We start from the raw sequence: 19,763 nt of genomic DNA, 5'->3' as shown, positions 1-19,763 counted from the left end.
CATCTTTAAGAATGTTGGACGTACGTATCTGTGTAATTCGCTGCAGGGATCACTGATCTGCCGATCTGATCTTAGGGTGTAAGCTAGATACTGTGTGTCACTGAAAATTTTTCAATTCTTAAAGCGTATTATATGGGAAGCTGTACTGTAGAGGTAATTGAAAAGTACGAGCGTGCAGAATGCATCAGATATGCAGAATTTTTCGTTCAACCTTGATCTTATCGAGAAAACGCCACGGAAAGAAACATAATGTAGAGTTTACATATCGCGTGGTGAATGTATCGACAGCACTTGCTTGGAGTCAAATCTACAGCAATTGTGGCAAGATTTACAAATTCGGTAACAAGTGTTGCAAAACCAATAATAGCAATGAGAGTTATAGTATGCTTAATCTGCCACAATTGATGCAGAGTTGACTGCAAAAAATACGGATGTAAGATCTCCATTACATTTTTTTCTGTTTGGATTTCCAAATTAAGATCCAAGTTTGCAGTCCATGTTTTTGAAGTATAAAACCGGTTACGATAATTTTGATCCGGTGGAAAATTTTACAACTGCATCTACGCGTCATTTCTTGCTTCGCCTGCAGATACCGTTTGTTAATAATTGAAAAAAAAACAAGTTTACAGTATGGAAATTCAGAGTGCAAGTAATCTGCTTTCGATTACATTATATGTACGAGTCTATAATAATGTTTAATATGTTATACCTTATAACATTTAGGTACGTACACAGGCCGGTAAATAATATCAAATAAAAACCGCAAGATGTATAATGTATGGATAAGGTAAATTTGATCATAACCGCGAGATTAACGAAACGATGCGGTTATTATTGCTATTGCCTTTTTTGGATATTTAATTTCTTGTAATATCTACTCCGAAGTTGGTGACATCAATTCACTCCGCGCAGCTGCGGGTGGAGAAAAAAAATGTTAAAAAAATTTCAAGAAGAAATTATTCCAATTTAAACTCCACCCGCCTTTGGTTCAGGCACAAGGCTTGGTATGTTTTTACAGGCATAATACGCGTGGATAATCGATGTGTACATTTTTACGCGTAATTTGAACGCACACGTCGATATGTACCGTGCAATTGATACGTTTGCGCGCCTGTAAAATTTCGGTGATAAAACGTCCATCGGCGAAAATTTTTCGGTTATAAGAAAGCATTGTAAACGATCATCATGGAACGTCGATCGGTATGCGGGTGACACGAACCTGCATCGAGACCCTCGATATTTTGCCTCGTTATATAGCGATGTTTCCTGACAGTTATATCCTGCGGATATACGTCCTATGGACGTAGGATCGGTTTGATTCGCGTGTAGAATTTTGCTTCGCGAAGGCGTCATATTATAATAGCGTAGATATAATCACCTCTAAGGCACTTTTGTAACCTTGAGGATGCGCTAACTCAACTTTCACCATTCAGACTAACCAGTATGCGTGATTTAAACCGTACAGCTAGTCGGGTATAGTATGTCCAATGTCAACCACCCGCCTATCCATCCGTTAGCTCTATGGTTTTACATTTTCGATTTTGCAAATTTCTCAAACTTATAACAACCCACAGCGTTTCATCTTTCCCGTATCAACGCAACAGCACACAGCAGCTGCAATTTTTAAAGTGGTTGACGATCTGAATTTATTCGAAAGATGCACTATTGAATTCACTGCAATCGTATATAGGTATAGTGCCTACGAATATAGGCAATCAACTTTTTGAAAATTTCGAATTATCATAATCTCTTCTGTTCAATAATATGAATCTTGAATCGTAGATGATGAAATTTGAAACGAATGTATCGTTATTATTGTTAGCCTAAAGTTTGATTAAAAAAAAAAAAAAGCTACAATGACTCTTACCGCATTAACCTTATCGCGTTGGATTGCGAATAACATTTTTGCTACATACTGACATTTCTTGCACTTGCGCAAAGACGGCGAGAAAGAAATATTTCTCATATTACAGTTTCGAATATCTGTGTGGATGATTCTCCACAAAATTTGCAATCGATCTCGGAACACCCATGGATGTATAATGAAATTACTATCGCAGAGGACAAAGTGTTAGGTATATGTATAATAGTATACATGTATATACGCATGGTGTTGTTAGATGAGCAAAAGGCTGTCAGCTTAATTGCCGGTGAATTATATAGGTCTAATGTATATCGTGTTGCACGAGAGAAAGAATAATCGCCGAGAATGATAGCGCGAAGAGGAGCTGCAGAGATGCAGCTGGATTTAATTGGCTACAATGCAGAATGTTTTTTGATCTTTCACGCGATCCTAGCCTGCAGTTCGCTTGTCCCCATTTATCATCTCCGCGGGTCACTCGCATTCCTCCAATGATCGCTATCGATCTTTCGGGTACGTCTATTTATACGAACGACTTTAATATTCATTATGCTATTTTTTCGAAATGACTTTTGATCCAAGTTCTTTCAGTTTCATTATTCATTTTTGCCAGCAGGTTTGCACTGGCAGTAGAATTGAATGGGCCTCGGTCCTCGAGTGCGTGTTTCCTTCTCCATTCTTCGTTTGTACCTACAACGATCGTGATATATTAATATTTCGAAGAACGATATATCACCGCCTTTGTTTTAACCATACCTATCCATAGATAATGGATATTCATTCCACATGGTATATGTATGTATACCCGTACGATTCTATAACCCACGAGCTATACGTATATACGTATATTATTTTCTTTTTGTGCAACTAACTGTTGCGTTTGACATTATATTGCGACCGTTTCACACGGCGGTATTGCGGAGGTGGAATAATTTTTACACTCGGATAAATAGTGAATAATTCTGCGTGTACATCGTACAGAGTTACATTATTTATACGTACACGGTAACCGTATACGTATGCATGCATCACGTGAAAATTGCTCAAGAGAAGTCGCACGTTCGTTGTATGCAGTTGCGAAACGCGAATGAACGAAACTCGTAGGCAAGATCAGCTGGTAATACTCTCATACCCTGTATGCAACCTGTATTACAGGTATACACTATACGTACACGTACACGCGATAGTACTTGTAGACAATCGCGTGTGCTGTAGGGAATCTATTTATGATTTATCGCAAGAGGCGTCGCGATTTTCAACGAACTATTTCCGATCCGGATATTCTATCGAGCCATTTAAATTTATTTAATGACTTTATTATTCTGTAATCGTAGCGTGATTGCTGGTTGAAAAGAAATATGCCGACAACTCACCCAGATATTATTACCTCATCTGTTTTGACTGGACTAAATTTTTATCTTACACCTTAGACGTATCGAGTCCGTCTCATTGATCTAAATTTCGTTACTTTCAATGTATCAAATCCGTCTTACCGATTTGAATGGTCAAGGATATAGGCGGGTGCCTTCTTACCTAATTGCACTTATGCCGACCGGGCCTCGTCTAAACGCATCACAAAATGCCTACACGTCGAATTTGATATTTCGATCAGCCTTGAGATAATGTAACAAGTCGTTATGGATACGTAGTTTCAACGGTGGGAACTAGTGCAGAATGGTGTACGTCGATGTATATACTTGTGTTATACATATCGGCTAATTTATATAGATCGGTCTCGGTGGAGTGTTTTGCAATTTTCGGTTTTAAGGACGACGTTAAAGATTCGTTTCATTCCTGACTCCGAGCCACCTGATGATCCCAAGGCTCTCGGTGTATCATATATATTTGTATAATAAAATCTCAAATCCGGTCACGCGATGTTATGGAGTTATGGTACGTGACACATTATGTACCTGTATCACATGCGTACATTATATACTCTGGCTGAAAAAGACATTCGGCGATCAGGGATGAATAAATAAAATATTCAAAACTTCGGAAAAAACATTCAAGAATGCTGCGAAATTAATATCTGTAGGTATGCCGTGTTCAGTCATGGTCTGAAAATGTTATTTCTGTACTTCACGTCAGTGCACATCCGTTTGCCTCGGGTGTTTTTTCAATAACAGAGTTCCGACACATCAAACCCGTCTTTAAGATTTTCATTCCACCTGTAAACATATTTTTTACACTCGTACTTGGTCAACGCTCGCTACCTTTATTCCGCTTCTCATCTTCTCGATCGATTTTTTTTTTTCTCATTCCCTTAATGCTGAACGACCATTTTTTGTTCCTCCATTCTCCCACGTGTTATTTTTTTTTCTCTCGTACACAGGTATAAACGAGGAGGAGGGCATTACCGTGAAACTATAATTGATCTTTGAATTGAAACAGATAATTACCTCTCGCGAACACGCGCGAATCATCAGCGAAGGTCAAAACGTTTTGAGATCCGGAGGCCGGGGACCAAAGACCGAAAATGAGTGAATCCGTGATTAAATTGTGCCCTTGAATTTGAAATGAGTTTGAGGAAAGAGTCTGCAGTGCCGTGATGAGGCGGATCGTAAAGTGACATAAAACACTTCGTGGAAACACGCGAGATTTCTATTTTTTATTTTTTTTCTTTTTACATCTTTTGGGTCATTATATGTATACGATTAGAGAAGAATTTAACATGTAAATATCTACGACTTGGAGAGAAATTCGAAGCCAATAGCGAAGCGCGACTGAAGACACGCCGGTATTCATACAGGTGTCTTCTCACATCTGAATTTATTTCGTTATCCACTATTATAATTTTCGTACGGCAGCACAAGTTTCCTTTTGGATTCCATTCTGTTGGGTAAATATTATTATTCTATCTTCAAATACAACTAGGAAGATAATTTAAATACTGTCTAGAACACTGCTACTTAATTATTTGACAAACCACTAGAGGCTATAATTCTTGTTGACTTTGTATCTCGAAACGACAATTTTACATCAGTGAACACGGCCTGTGATTATAATGGTTTTATAATCGATAAACACGGAAGAGTTGTTCGTGAAAACGTTTGTGTACACGTATAATTAATTGCAAATGACAAATATTAAAAGACGTGACCGATGGAGCGAAAAATGTTTTTACATTTTTATCCTGAAAATACTTGAAACAGTTTACGACACATATTTCGGCAAATAAATGACCTGTGTGAAATTTACACGGTAGCACAAGTATAACGATATACTATACTTGCATTGGGTTTATCCTTTTGTAGCACAGCGTCCGATATATGAGACATCTTTTTTCAAACCGTTATTAAAAATTAACATTCAATTTTTAAGACATCACTATTTTTTTTCCGCATAGCTGGACTTCTAAGATCTCAGTATTGATGTTTTAAGAGAGATTATGATGATTCCGCGAATATAGTAAGCGGTTTAAATAAATAAAGTGATGAAAATGCCTATTTTTATAGAATAAATGTAATTGTCGGATGGTTATGGGGGACTAGAAAAGTGAAACTCGGTAATCTTGGATTTTTGGGTTCGTTAAAATCGAATCCGACGTCAAAATTTCAAAATCCAAAAAGGACGAATCTAGTGATATTTGGTGGCCCAAAAAACACTTTCACATTTTCAGTCCGCCAAATTAGACCCATCATTTAAAATTTTAAAAATTTCTCACATCTGACCCCACCTTTGAAATCAGCGACCTCGAGAACCCTTACGCACCAAGCATCAAGGAATTTGACTGCAAGGAAAGATGCATGTTTCAAAGGGTTAAATGAAATACATCACACACGTTAATGAATTAACAAGATATATCGTGATTCGCATGCTGGTGCAATTATCGCGGCGGGAGAGCTCAGGGCTTACGAAGTGCACATCTGTGATACAAACGGTCGTTAAGCATTGTAAGTGAGAATGAGAAAAAGACCGTAATAAATACATCGTCAGCTTCGCAACCTTAGAGCTAAAATGCGTAGCGATTGGATGAGAGAAGGTCGTGCGTGCTGCAGACTAGCACGTGAGAAATTAGGAATAAAAATTCACATCATCTCTGCCAGTGCGGCATTGCCTGTATCGTTGGTGTGGCGTAGATAAAAATTACAATTTTGTTTTCTTTTTCTACTCTTGTAAATAGGAATGGACTAATGCAGGTAGTCAGCGATTAGCTTCCATATGACTTCGTCTTTCTTCCTTGGAGCTGTTGAAGAGTTTATTCATCATTTTCGGCGCAATGCAATACCTACAATTATCATATGTTATAAGTTACACTGGATCGTTCGTATGAATATGGAAGATTAACATCGTTTTTTTCGTTTTTTTTTTTTTCATCTTGCCTAAATATTTCGACGTTGCGCGAGACGCTCCGAGTCCTGTTTAAACTTACGAGTCGGTTGTCTTTCTCTCTCCTTTTTTGCTGCCTGAATTCCTATCGCCTAGTCATAATACAGCCCTAGAATATTCATTCAAACCAATTGTGCCATAGGCGTACGATTTACGACCGCATTTTATCGACACGATCGTATTTTTATTCTCTTTTTTCGTTTTTAACTCAGTAACCCAATACTTGCTCAGCCCACATTCTTTGCGAAAGGGTGCAGATACAAAGTGTTTATTACAGGCGCCAGAGACGTCATCTAGGCTATGTATATAACTGTTTTGAATATAAATCTGTTGATATATTTCTCAATGCATAATATAAATCGTCTCGTACTTACACACATTCATATCACTTTTAACGATTATATAAGGATACGTATACGTATACGCGAATGTGTTTCAAGTTTGAAATCAGTGTTTGTCCAAAATGTTACTGCGAAATATTTGGAGCCGCCTAGAAATCCGTGTTCCTCGATTCTGCTGGTATTCGCTTAAAAGTAATTAGGAATTCCTTCATGTTCATGCGGACAGAGTAATTTTGGTTGAAATATAACCGTCTCGACGATCTAACAGCACACAAAATGTCAAACAGAACTTTTCCAGGTAGTTGTTATAACATACTTCATTAGTTAAACGAATTCTATACAATTACCCACATTCGTTTGCGAATAACGATTTTGCATAAAGGTTTAATTTATCTATTTCCGTGAGAATCATCAATTCCCGCATTGTTCGGACGTTTGTCAGATGTTTGATTGCAAGCAATTCTGTTACCAAAAATCCTCAATCTGTACAATATAAAAAAATGCGATTTTTTTCCGCTGTATTTAGATGAAATATTTCTGCTACAGTAATTTACATTTCCAAATTCCATACTGACTCATCCGAATGTTGGAGGACGCTAAAATTTTCCACCTGGGTTCGCGACGATATAAACTTGAACGTGTTTACTTGATCTTTATAGATCGTTGTGCAACAATCTATATACATGTCTATACGAATCGTTCATCGTTTGAATGTGAAATTTCGAGTACGTATACGAGTTTGCAGTGATGATCACGAGTTGGGCAATTCGTTCGGCTTTCGAAGACCCGGTCCAGATCTCCGGGAATGACGATTATTTGGCATTGATCATTGGAGCAAAACAAATGTCAAGGTGCTCCTTGAATGATCCAGTGGATAGCGTTTATTCAGAACGGAACGTTTCAATGTTCGAATCAAGATGTGTATGAAAATATTCACATTCGGAGTCCATAGCGCGTGCATCGATAACACGATGTTTGACACGTCGTTACTTGAAAACTTACTTATTGTTAAACTTCAAGGCTCTGTGGTCGAGCAGCCGCGTATTTCATTGCATCGAGATAATTTCGTAATGCGAAAGAAACGCTCAACTTTTATTCGCATTACACTCCTGTTAAAATGTTTGGCTAACTAATTTTGAAGAGTCTTATTTCTGTTCGATCGACCTCCTACTTTCCACGCGTTGGACGATATTACGTGGTTGCATCAATTTCTGCTGCATGATGTATATAAATATGTAAATGATACTCGTGAAGGTCAGGTGCATTTAAAACAACTCATAAAATCGCCGCGAATTTCCCAATTAACAAGATAATCGGGATTTCAGCTGTACGTAATATATCAAGCATTTCAATTACTCGCGGTATTACTTACATATTGTGTTTCAGCAAAACCACGCATCATGGTTTTGTGTGCTGATTGGAATATTTTTTCCTACGTGTGGATAATTTGCAACGAGTTTTGATGATCCGAAAATATGTTGATTTTATCATCAAAATCCGTATTGCTTTAGCAACGGATCCTTTCTGACGTCTTTACAGTAAATGCCAAGGACAAATAATAGGATGAATCAAATAAATGTCATTGTCGAGATAAAGTGTTTGTTATTATTCTGTGAACAACAATAGTATTGTCTAATCATTATTCATAAACGCAAGGGAGATCGGGGAGATTAGGCCTTTGAAAAGTTCAGATAATAACTAACACAGTGGGAATCTGTTCCAAGGAAATAGATGTGGAAAGTATAAATGGATAGGCTGTGATTTACGTAAATAATTGTAATTCAATGGCAACGTAACATAGGTATACATTTCACAGTATCGTTTACATTAACTTGTAACTTATAAGGACTTGTATTCATTGTTTTTTATTTATAATTTACATATTATACCAAGTACTTACAAAAACACGAAACTTACGCCAGTCGTAATTTTCTCAAAATATATATATATATGTATGTATATATGTATATATGTGTGATTGTTACTTTAAAGTGAGATTTCTGTACTTGAACTAGCTTCATTTTATCGCAACCGGCTCTTCTCGTGCAATAGGAAATGCATATATTATCTATTAGCTGAAATTGCAATCACTTGACTGGCTGACTGGCTTTGATATTGGCAAGGAAACTCTCAATAAAAGACAGTTCAGTCTTTGTCTTAGTTTGCAGTTTTAATTAATCGATTTTACTGTCATCACTGTATTAGTCCCTCTCAGACAGAACGTAAATAATCCCAGCCAAGCGTTTAACGCGTCGATTGTACATTATCACAAAGAAAAAAAAAAGATTAAGCATCAGGCAAATTTTAGACTAGACGCAACCAGCATACATTTCCACAAAACTGCCATCGATCCACTTAAATATATTGATTATTACATAATTTTTTTTTATACAGCATTAGGCGACCAAGCCTCTTGTGGTTTGTATACACTTTCAAACTAACTTAAGCAAACTATAGAAGCTTTACCAACTTTTATCTCTTATGTTTTAATATAGAACATAATTGGGATAATAGTATTAGTAAATTATAGCTACATACGAAGTTAAATAATAATTTTTCTTACGTTCAGCGTATTCTACTTCTGTCGTTTACTTCAGTTTCCTGCCTATGTTAATTTTCATTTCACATAGGACCATATGATAAATTAGGTATCAGCATGATCTTCAAGGTCTATTAATTCGCGATCGAAATTAATTAGATATATTACCGACATTGTCTTCCGAAACGGTTCACTTCGTATTCAAAATGTTAAAAAATATTATTCTTTACAGTTCTGACCACCATATACGTAGTGTTGTGAATTTCATGTTGGAAATAAGAATAATTGTAAGATTACGGAAAACATCTAATGTACACAGTGATAGGCAGATACACAATTAATGCAAAATGCATTTATTTAAAAAAACACCAAGTCAGACATTTTAAAACGGAACCTGAACTAAAATCTCGAGGCAACGAAATACGAAAACAAAATTACCACATAAGTCTCTGATTTGAATATCGAAACCCAGGCTTTTTGACTACATTGGGCGTACTTATTTAAATAATAGTAATAATGATAATAATAATCTTCATGATAATAATATTATACAACTTGAGTAGAGTACAAGGGAATTTTTTTTTGGAACGGCGTATTATATCTTTGCTTACATCATATGCTGTCCATTTGGAGGAGCATATTGAGGCTGTTGATTTACTGAAGGCCCTGGTGGCCCAGCGTAAGATCCTCCTGCAGGAGCACCTTGTGATGGAAACCTTTTTGGGAAAATTTTATCAAGTATAAACCGAAGGTAACATTACATTACCATGAAATTATATGAAAAATTAGATTTCGCACAATTCACATTGAGGAAAAAAAGAGAGCAATATATTACCCTTGTTGAGGATAAGGTAGATTTGTTCGGTCAGGTGGCGGTGGTAGGCCCTGAGGATGACCAGAAGGTGGCGGGCCAGGCTGCATGTGAAAACGCGGTAAATTCACGTTTCCCATGTTTCCGGGGCCCATGTATTCGCTCCCAGGTATACCAGGTGGATATGCTCCTGGAGGCATACCCCCTGTGTTGAATGAAGGCTGCTGAGGCATACCATTATACATCTATAAAATGGAAGTCAGTCAAATCAAGTGGTGGATGAATATTAGCAATTGCGCTGGTATGCAGCTCCTTTTTGCATTCACTGGTTTTCGTTTGACAATAGGGCGTTTCGACCGCCTCGGTATGTCCTCATAGCAGTTAATTATTGAAAGAGAAAACTGCGAGCGAAGATGAGATACTAACGAGAGGTGGAGGTGGTCCTTGGTTTGGAAATTGGTAAGTGTTGACGTGGGTTGGAGGCATTTTTGGTAATGTGTAATTCGTCGGGGTCGGAGGTGGTGGTTCCCTCATTAGCGTGTGATACAAATTAAGAGCATCCACCAGGTCCGAACTTAATTGCGTTAGTTGAGCGTGTCGCCTATCGACCTTCTCCAGAGCCGCATCTATAAGCGGTCCCATAGCTGTAACTTGTTCTGAAAAAATGCCAAACATTCGATGTTCGAAAAATTAATCATGTTAAAATGAAGTGAAAAATATTGTAGACAACTTCTGTACCTTCCAAATCTAACATTTCCTGCGTGTCAGTCGAATCGCACTCAGGGTCGGCCTCATGTAGCAGGTGGAGAAGTCGGTCCATTTTAGGTTCATCAATTTCAACCTCGATTATCTCTGGCTCATGTTTGACCGTCTTCACTTCAACTTCTTCCGCAAATTGCACGGACTTTTTATTGCCATGTTCCAGTTCTGTAAAGATCAAGTTGAAAGTATTCACAGCCAATCAACAGTGGTGTTTCTGTGATCTTGATTCTGGGCGTTTCTTACTTGTAAATTGTTCGGGCTCCACGGATAAATCCGCAGTGACAAAATTAGATGGAAACAAGCCTTCTCCTCTGTGATTTGTTCCTTTCCACCAATTCGGATCGGTATCATCCAGAATGTGAACTGTAAGAGTCAGAATAAAAATTGAAAACGAACTTTCATTGTAATATGAATCAAGCTTAATGATACCTACTTATTTCCCCAGCTAAAAATGTCAGCTCGTTATCTTCAGCTGCCTCAAAATCGTACAGAGCTCGAACTTTTCTTCCATCTGTACTACTAGCTGAACTCAATGCTGTACTGACGCTAGGATATAAACTGCTAGACTTCTTTGTCGATGGTGAACTATGCGAGATAGTAGAATGATGATGTTGCTTGTTCTCTTTTAACGAAAGTTCTATTGCTGGTAGAAAAAAATGAAAACAAAAAAACACGTAATAAGAGTTACGACTGATTTTCATTTCAGAAAAGTAATAATAAATTAGAAAATCAGTGATATTCAACTGTCTTGCTAATTGTAAGACCATTACAACTATTACTTACCTTTCGCTATGTCTTCTTCTTCCTGAGAATTGGTTACAACGTTTGGATCCCTACTGATAGCTGTGTGTTTAGGCTAAAAAATTTTAATTACAAATGAATGTTATTATTGCAAAAACATGATCTGCCAGTTTTGATGGTTCCGTATTACTGACACTAAATAGGTTTGAATAGCTTAGTCAATTTCAATGTATGTATATGTTATCAGTTGTAAATACGCAGCGTTTACTGTTAACTTACATATCTGTGTATATTTGTATTTCAATGCATCTTGATGATTTACATACAACATTTGTATTGTGTGGAAATTGAAAACGAACAAAGCTGATTCATTAGTTCAGAATTCAAATCAATTGCAAACATATAAATATGCTTCATTCGTGATACAGATATGTTATCTAATGAAATTGAACTCTTAGTACACACGTAAATCCACAAAGATAAATCCTTTTCTCAATACTGCTTTTGTGATTAATTATCAATGTACATTGTAGTATGCATCACACCACTTCGTAACCAAGTCTCTGAAGTCAAGTAAGCAAATGTGATCTTAAGCTATAATGATTCTTACCATTTCTGGGACAGATGAGAAATCCAAACCTTCACTCTTTAATTTGTTGTATAAACTAGGAATCAAATTAAGTTGTGGATCCGTCTTAAAATCTCCTTCAGCCCATTTCTTCAATAGCGATTTTAGCTTTTCCGCTACTTTTGGTTGACAACGTGCTATCAACCTTCTCAATTCGCCTTCAAAATCTCTGGATGCTACTTCCAAGTGAAATGTCTTCCCACAATTGCTCGCACAAGCATCCAATAGCTACATTTTATAAGTTCAGAAATTTGAAATGATGAAAGGCGTATTTGTATTCTCTGAATTATTTGAAATATATACTGTTCTTTGGTAATTATTTAGCAAGAGCTAATACTAACTGTCACAGCTTGCATAACAATGTGTGGATCCTGAGCATTTAGCCTCCTGACAATGGAGCGAAGACAATCTTTGGCATTCTGGCTGGAGTTGCCTACTTTGTCGCATATATCCATTATCAAACCCCATTCTTCAGACGTATTTTTTTCATTGGTTGCCTTTTCTGGAATGCAACATGATATTAACAAATACAGATTAACTATTGCAATTCACAGATTCATCCGATATTTATAACTGGCTATGGAAAACAAGAGTGATTGGGGATGCTATTAGAGTCTACACAATGCCAAATTTTCATCGAGATTCCACATGTCAAAGAAGACAGTTGATCAACCAACTCGATTGACTAACAACTGATTGAATACAAAGGGGGGAGAAATCAGATGCACTTATTTAGGTGTTCAATATTCGTACGCAATAATAGCGTTGTGATAGAAACGAATCGCGATGAATATCTTGCAAAGAAAAGTAGTGCTTCTAAATACAATATACATAATTAACGTCGACAGAGAGTTAAATTAAGTTTGGGAGGGGTAGATGAACTCTTACCAACGTCAGCGTCAAACGGTGAATTTGAGAAAAGTCCCATTGTTACGTAGTTGATTTAATTGTGTATTAAGTTGATTATCACGTAGACTTCACGCAACTGCGGAATCGTACCGTTCAGTATCACGAGTTTCCCGTTTACGTTTTACTACGCATCCAGCTGATATTTAATCATAAATACAGTTGGGTGACTAATAACATCCTAATCTCGAGCACTGCGCTGCCATTTTATTATCGAATCGGGTCGACGCTCGTGCTGCGAGTCATGGTCGAACGATTATCGACCAAGTCACTTACGTTGTAAGCCCTTAGGCAGAGGGCGCCAGCGATTGTACTAATTGCAAAATACTGCAAAGTACTACCTGTCGGGTTTTTTCCATATATGGTATTTTGGTCGCGTTGACTGAAGCATGGACTGAAGATTCATAAAGACTGCTAGCTTTATGGGGCTTTTCGTAATTTAAAATGGCCGACATAAATTCATCGTCATTCTGCGTCCTTCTCTACACGCGCAACCCAATCCGGCAAGTGGTCGATAAGTAGAGGGGACACGAACTGATGATACCGTCGCTCACCGCGTGTACCCAGATAATGCAGAGTGGAGTATTATTACGCCTATGGAATGACGAACGGGAACACTAAAATTTTCAAATAACCCCGTATGGACGCCGCATAGTTTTGAACTATGCAAATTCATATGGTCCAAATTCAGCAATATCAATCTAACTCCATCGCATCGACAAAAATAATGTTATCTAAATAGATGGACAATAAACATGCACCTGGTTTACTGTTGGCAGAGTTAGAAACTTTTTCTCGATGCAAAGGATGGGAGACATAGTCGAAGAAGTTAATCAAAGGATGGAGATATATAGTTGTTCCTATATGTACCTTCTGTAATTTCTGTTCATATGTTTAATACTTAGCTCGTACCGTTAACTGAAGATAGTAATATGTATCTTCAGTCAACGCTCATATCTTTATTCCGATACAAGATGAAGCGGACATATGAAAATAATTTAACTGACATTAGTTTTTATTGACAATGAGTTAAATTTACGCAAGAAGAAAATTGTTATTTGAAAAACTACAATGAGTATTTGACCAGTGAAAATAAGTACACTTATGCTCGTTTCCACACCACCACAAGCGGTAGAGCACCGGGCGCGTTTTTTTTTACGTGGTTTCCCCAGTAGGCCTACTCCACGGAGAATACTTGCAAGATCGATCTTACGTTCTTCGAAAAATCTTTTCTTTCACATATTAATTATGATAAATTGTTTTTTCCAATCAATTTGTACTCGTATATATTTGCAGTTTGTTTGAAATTTTTCAGTTCATATCACCCGGTGACTATTTATTATTGATGAAAGATGACTGTTTTAATTATAAATGAAAAATGGTTGTTTTGATTATGGATGAACGGTGATTGTTTTTATCTTATAGACGAACGGCGATTGGCTTTGGAAGTTTGATTAGCTGAAATAGACAAAAAATTTAATTAGCTGAAACAAACAAAAAGTTTGCTTAACTGAAACAGACAAAAAGTTTGATTAGCTGAAATAGATAAAAGGTTTGATTAGTTGAAACTGACAAAAAGTTTAGTTAGCTGAAACAGACAAAACGTTTGATTAGCTCAAAACGACAAAAAATTTTATTAACTGAAATAGACGGAGAGTTTGCTTGGCTGAAACAGATAAAAGGTTTGATTAGCTGAAATAGACGGAGGGTTCGATTAGCTGAAACAGACAAATAGTTTAATTAGCTGAAACAGACAAAAGGTTTCATTAGCTGAAAATGACAAAAAGTTTGATTAACTGAAACAGATAAAAGGTTTGATTAGCTGAAACAGACAAAAGGTTTGATTAGCTGAAACAGACAAAAAGTTTAATTAGCTGAAACAGACAAAAGGTTTCATTAGCTGAAAATGACAAAAAGTTTGATTAACTGAAACAGATAAAAGGTTTGACTAACTGAAACAGACAAAAGGTTTAATTAGCTGAAACAGACAAAAAGTTTGATTAGCTGAAACAGACAAAAGGTTTGATTAGCTGAAAATGACAAAAAGTTTGATTAACTGAAACAGATAAAAGGTTTGATTAGCTGAAACAGACAAAAGGTTTGATTAGCTGAAACAGACAAAAGGTTTGATTAGCTGAAATAGACGAAGAGTTCGATTAGCTGAAACAGACAAAAGGTTTGATTAGCTGAAACAGACAAAAAGTTTGATTAGCTGAAACAGACAAAAGGTTTGATTAGCTGAAAATGACAAAAAGTTTGATTAAATGAAACAGATAAAAGGTTTGATTAGCTGAAACAGACAAAAGGTTTGATTAGCTGAAATAGACGAAGAGTTCGATTAGCTGAAACAGACAAAAGGTTTGATTAGCTGAAACAGACAAAAAGTTTGATTAGCTGAAACAGACAAAAGGTTTGATTAGCTGAAATAGACGAAGAGTTCGATTAGCTGAAACAGATAAAAGGTGATTTTCTACTATTACTATCCACTACCAAGATTTTTGTCACTGCGCGTTGAGCGCTGGTTTCCAAATGCCACGCTTTCTCTCATAACTAAAAGGTATCAAGTCCACGCGCAAAAGGCAGCGTAGAACTTGAACACTTTATTATTCGTAAAAGAATTGACCGAAGAGCTGAAAGATCAGCACATCGAGCGTGCGTAACTCTTTTATATACTGTTTACAGAATCGAGGCGTAAAAAAACGTGTCCGATTCCCGTTATTACTTTACGCGCAAAAAGCTGCGTCCAATTCTCATAATTAATCTACGCGCAAAAAGGCGCGAAAGATTAATCTGTCAAAAAATTTGTATCATCTGGGACTTGTCCCAAAAATTCTGTAGAAACCCAATCCACATCTGCATCTTTCTGAATTAGATACATTGCTATGCGGATTGTTGTTCTCAGATTACAAATCGAATCAAAATCGGGAGGGAGGTTGGAGGGCAAGCATTATTGTGTGGCGTGACGGTCGGCGGTCCTCTTCGACGCGAAGTCTTCGAGCTCAGCATCTCTCCCCATCTAGCGTACCACGGAACGCGATAGATGGTCCAGAGATACGTTTTGCCCATGCAGACGATCACAGAGATTAATTGAATGGCATGATGGTCGGTAATGACGAAATAATTGAATTGAATAACGGTTGAAAAATGGTTGCGGAATGACAAGAAATGGGAAATTCAATCTCGTTCATATTCAAATTCTTACAAATTGTCGAGAGACTCGAATACGGAGTCTTTCGGGAAAAAAATTTCTGTGATCGTTCTACGCTGTGGATTACAAAAGTTAGTAACATCACGGTACGTCGCGACCTTCCTACCCTTGTCTGTTTCCCAACGGAACCACCCAACGGAAAAGAGACTCACACACACATGCATAAACTCCGCGACGGATCCCAAACGTCCACCTACCTACCCGGTTACCTATATTCGATCTAAACGAATCTTCATTTTTTCCAACACACATCATTCTTCATCATTTGCGCCGTGGTCACTGACTTACATTTCGTTGGTTACCTGTTGGGAGCAAAATGTTTTTGTATCATAGTCTGCCTACTCAGAATACAGTATCACGGTTGGATCCCGCCAACCATAATATTGTATGTAATATGTTGGTAAATGATGGCAGACTATCGGTACATAAACTTTTGTAAAATTGATTAGAAACATCCTGTATGTCAATTAGCATTTTTCTAAGCGAGCTAAGCCTGCAGTTGATCAATACTTGTTGGCTGTTAAAAGATTGAAAATGATATATAATATAAGATGCAATTTGATTACGTTACGTTATGTCAGACTTTGAAATTTTATCGATTTAACAATAATGTGAATAAATAAATATGTTCAAACCTCAGGTGAACCCACCACTTAAACGACATCATCGGTAAATTCAAACGTAGATTATTGCATCAGTTGCGAAACATAATTCGATCTCGCGAGTGTCGAGTAAGCGATGGTTACCTGTCGCGATGCTCATTCCACTTTTAGCAACGGGAAAAATGTCCCACTTTAAGTAATTAAATAAGATGAGTAAATTTAATTGCGAAAAAAAAATTATTCGACTGAAAGTCAAGCACGTTGCGATCGTGAATGAGCCTATCCATGCAGCTAAGAAATCGAAGATTTGTGTAACAATTGTTACCGCCACGCCACATAACAAAGGAATCCCAGGAAAATACCCGTAACCTAACACGTGCAAACTCACCAACGTTGCCGAGAAATGGAAGAGTTACTCGGAAGTCTCTGCTTAAATCTGTGAAAAACAAAACACGACACTTTAATTAATTAAGTAAATTGACTTTTCAGCTTTCAAATTATTTATTACTGTTGTCTAGTTTCATATTTATGTATTGCATGATAGAACAAAAGTTCGGCTTTAAATGTACCACCTTAAATTACCAATCAGTGATTAAAATAAGTATTGTTACCTCGACTATGAGCTGCTCCACACTTTTACACGTAGTAGTTCTTGTAGCATCTCAGGTTTATTAGTGAAGCGACGCACTTTTTACGTTATTCAGATCTTCACTAAAATCTTACAAACCAAAAAACCGCACCGCAATAACACTAGATTCTATACTCACTTTTTGTGCTATAGCTGTCTGTTCGAACCGACCGAACAAACTTGCCAACGATGCAACTGCGCATTTGCCGAAAATCAGCCACAAAAAATAATAAAGTTGACACTCGACGCACAGAGACAAAAATAGACATCACTGAAAGCTGAAGTTACACAAAACAATGAAAACTCGGGACACGGAATTCACCTTCAACGTTCGCTGGATGTTTTTATTTCACTACCTCGATTTTTCCTCAGACTACACGCCTTCAGTAAACTGGAAATATACTGATCGAACAACGTAATACGACCTGAACAACGCGGTCTGAAAGTGAAACTGATACTGAGAAAACGTGATTTCACTCCGATTGCTCGGAAACGACTGATGCTGCCCGAGGTTCAGAAGAGATTGACTCAGTTCTCTGAAGGGCAGAACATAATATCCCCCCCCACCCTATTGCTCTTCCTAATGAGCTACACGCAACAGCCTAGCTGCTCTCCCCCTCTCTTGGCCCCACTCTATGGGTACGGAGACAGAGAGGATGGGAGAATTATTATCTTCCGTCCTTTAGAAAACCGATTCAAATCCGTACACGGGACGCTTACGCCGTTGTTTACCTTCTGTTTTATAGGTATAACTTACAATTAGTGTGGTATATTTCTGGTCTCAACGGCCGGGTGAAAAAAGCACGTAAGCTACGCGCAACGCGATCTAATGTTTAGAGGGCTGCCGTAACATGCGACGGCTGGCGAAGTTTGAATTTTCCGATATTTAGGGATTTTCAAATACCAGACGTTTTTGTCGTTTTTAATTTATACGAACCAGCGTTACGACATTATAGCGATTTTTAAAGTGTTTGGTCAGATGTGTGGTTAAAAAATTCTGTCACATATACGTATGGATCCAACCCCCAGACTTTTGTACATATGTCTGTTTATTTAAGGCCTTCGGCATTCTCTAATTTTTGGTCCATGATGATTGATCAATTAATAAAAATGTCCGAGATAATTTTTAGCGGTAAAGATGGTATAATGTTCTGAGGTGAACTGCACGTTTATGCTAGGTTAAATAGTGAGATCAACAATTATGGAATAAAGACGCAAAGGGCAGCAGTACTAAAATATTTGTATGCCGGTTTGAGATTCATCAAGCAGACACTGGATGTAACCTACCTGTAGCGTGTTGTCGTTTTCCTGGGTTTCATATTCATGCGCGTTTTCATCGTATGTACATATAGCGTTGCATATACTCGTTCTCGTTTACTTTTACCTACGGCAAGTTGAATATACACGTGCATTGATTTGAATTTATGGGTCTCATCGAGACCGACTCAAATCTCCATTTCGTATGCTATCAAAACTGTTTAGTCGTCATTCGGGTGGTTAGTTTTTTCCCCACTACAATGATAATTGTGGTGTGGGAAATCTAGAGCATATTTTTAGAAATAAATGAAATCAGTCTAGGAGTACGACGCATGGACCATCTGGCAACACTGTGTCGAATATGACTGCGGCCGCATAATAAACAAAAGTAAATTCTGACGCACAAAGTACGGTAGACGGACGTATTATTCAATACAATTATCAAATGAGATCTCAAGGCTGAATACAACCCTAATTCAGGTATAACTCGATTATCCGTGTCCTTCGGTAGGATTTTATTAACCTAACCTAATATAACCTAAAATTTGATATATCTTTGAGAATTTACGGGTTATTTCCACCAGGAACTATTTAATAGAACGTTTTGAATAACAATTAATTTCCTAAATCCTGGTCACCTGCTAGATCCTGTTAATTAATTTGATAGAAATGACGTAGATTCTATAAATGTACTAGCCTGTAAAACAGTTATCCATTCTTCAGGAACTATGAGGACTTCACTTTTTCGTTCAAATGAGAAGGTGCTACTAGTGGGGGAGGGTAATTTTTCGTTCAGCGTTTGTCTGAGTAAACTTGATCAAAGTATCAGCTTAACTGCAACTTGTTATGAATCGCCTATTGTCTTTGAATCGGCGAAAAAAAATGCAGAGTATTTGAGAAATCATGGTATGTGTGAAACAGCATAAGTCAGCTCTTTTGAAATTTTATTTTACCGCCAGACCTTGATTACTTTTATTTGTTCAGGGGCTCGAGTACTATTAGGCGTAGATGCGACAAAATTAGGAGAACACTTTCCGCTGGTGTGTGAAGAGTTTGATAAAATAATATTCAACTTCCCTCATACGGGAGGAAAAATGAAGATAAATCGAAACAGAAAATTACTAAGGGATTTTTTCATTTCTGCTGA

At 37.3% G+C, this 19,763-nt stretch overlaps 1 protein-coding gene across 1 annotated transcript; it reads right to left on the bottom strand.

Moving 5' to 3' along the window:
* Positions 1 to 8,295: 8,295 nt before the first annotated feature.
* LOC124297589 (signal transducing adapter molecule 1) lies at positions 8,296 to 13,325 on the bottom strand. Its single transcript, XM_046748779.1, has 10 exons — positions 12,904 to 13,325; positions 12,357 to 12,517; positions 11,998 to 12,243; positions 11,430 to 11,502; positions 11,080 to 11,289; positions 10,890 to 11,009; positions 10,623 to 10,811; positions 10,311 to 10,540; positions 9,909 to 10,129; positions 8,296 to 9,789 (listed from the first exon to the last, which is right to left on the bottom strand). The coding sequence occupies exons 1-10, from the start codon at positions 12,941 to 12,943 to the stop codon at positions 9,681 to 9,683; spliced, it is 1,599 nt and encodes a 532-aa protein (XP_046604735.1). The 5' UTR covers positions 12,944 to 13,325; the 3' UTR covers positions 8,296 to 9,680.
* Positions 13,326 to 19,763: the final 6,438 nt, after the last annotated feature.

Source organism: Neodiprion virginianus, chromosome 2 (genome assembly GCF_021901495.1).
Source record: "Neodiprion virginianus isolate iyNeoVirg1 chromosome 2, iyNeoVirg1.1, whole genome shotgun sequence".
Lineage (NCBI taxonomy): Eukaryota > Metazoa > Arthropoda > Insecta > Hymenoptera > Diprionidae > Neodiprion > Neodiprion virginianus.
The sequence above is the reverse complement of the archived record's forward strand: the minus strand, read 5'-3'. Positions and strand labels throughout refer to the sequence as shown.

Coding starts and splice junctions, on each gene's coding strand:
- LOC124297589 (XM_046748779.1), bottom strand. CDS start 12,943: ATGGGACTTTTCTCAAATTCACCGTTTGACGCTGACGTTG. Junction 10,812..10,889: donor GGAGCCCGAACAATTTACAA/GTAAGAAACGCC, acceptor TGATCTTTACAG/AACTGGAACATGGCAATAAA. Junction 10,130..10,310: donor AAGGACCACCTCCACCTCTC/GTTAGTATCTCA, acceptor TCCATTTTATAG/ATGTATAATGGTATGCCTCA.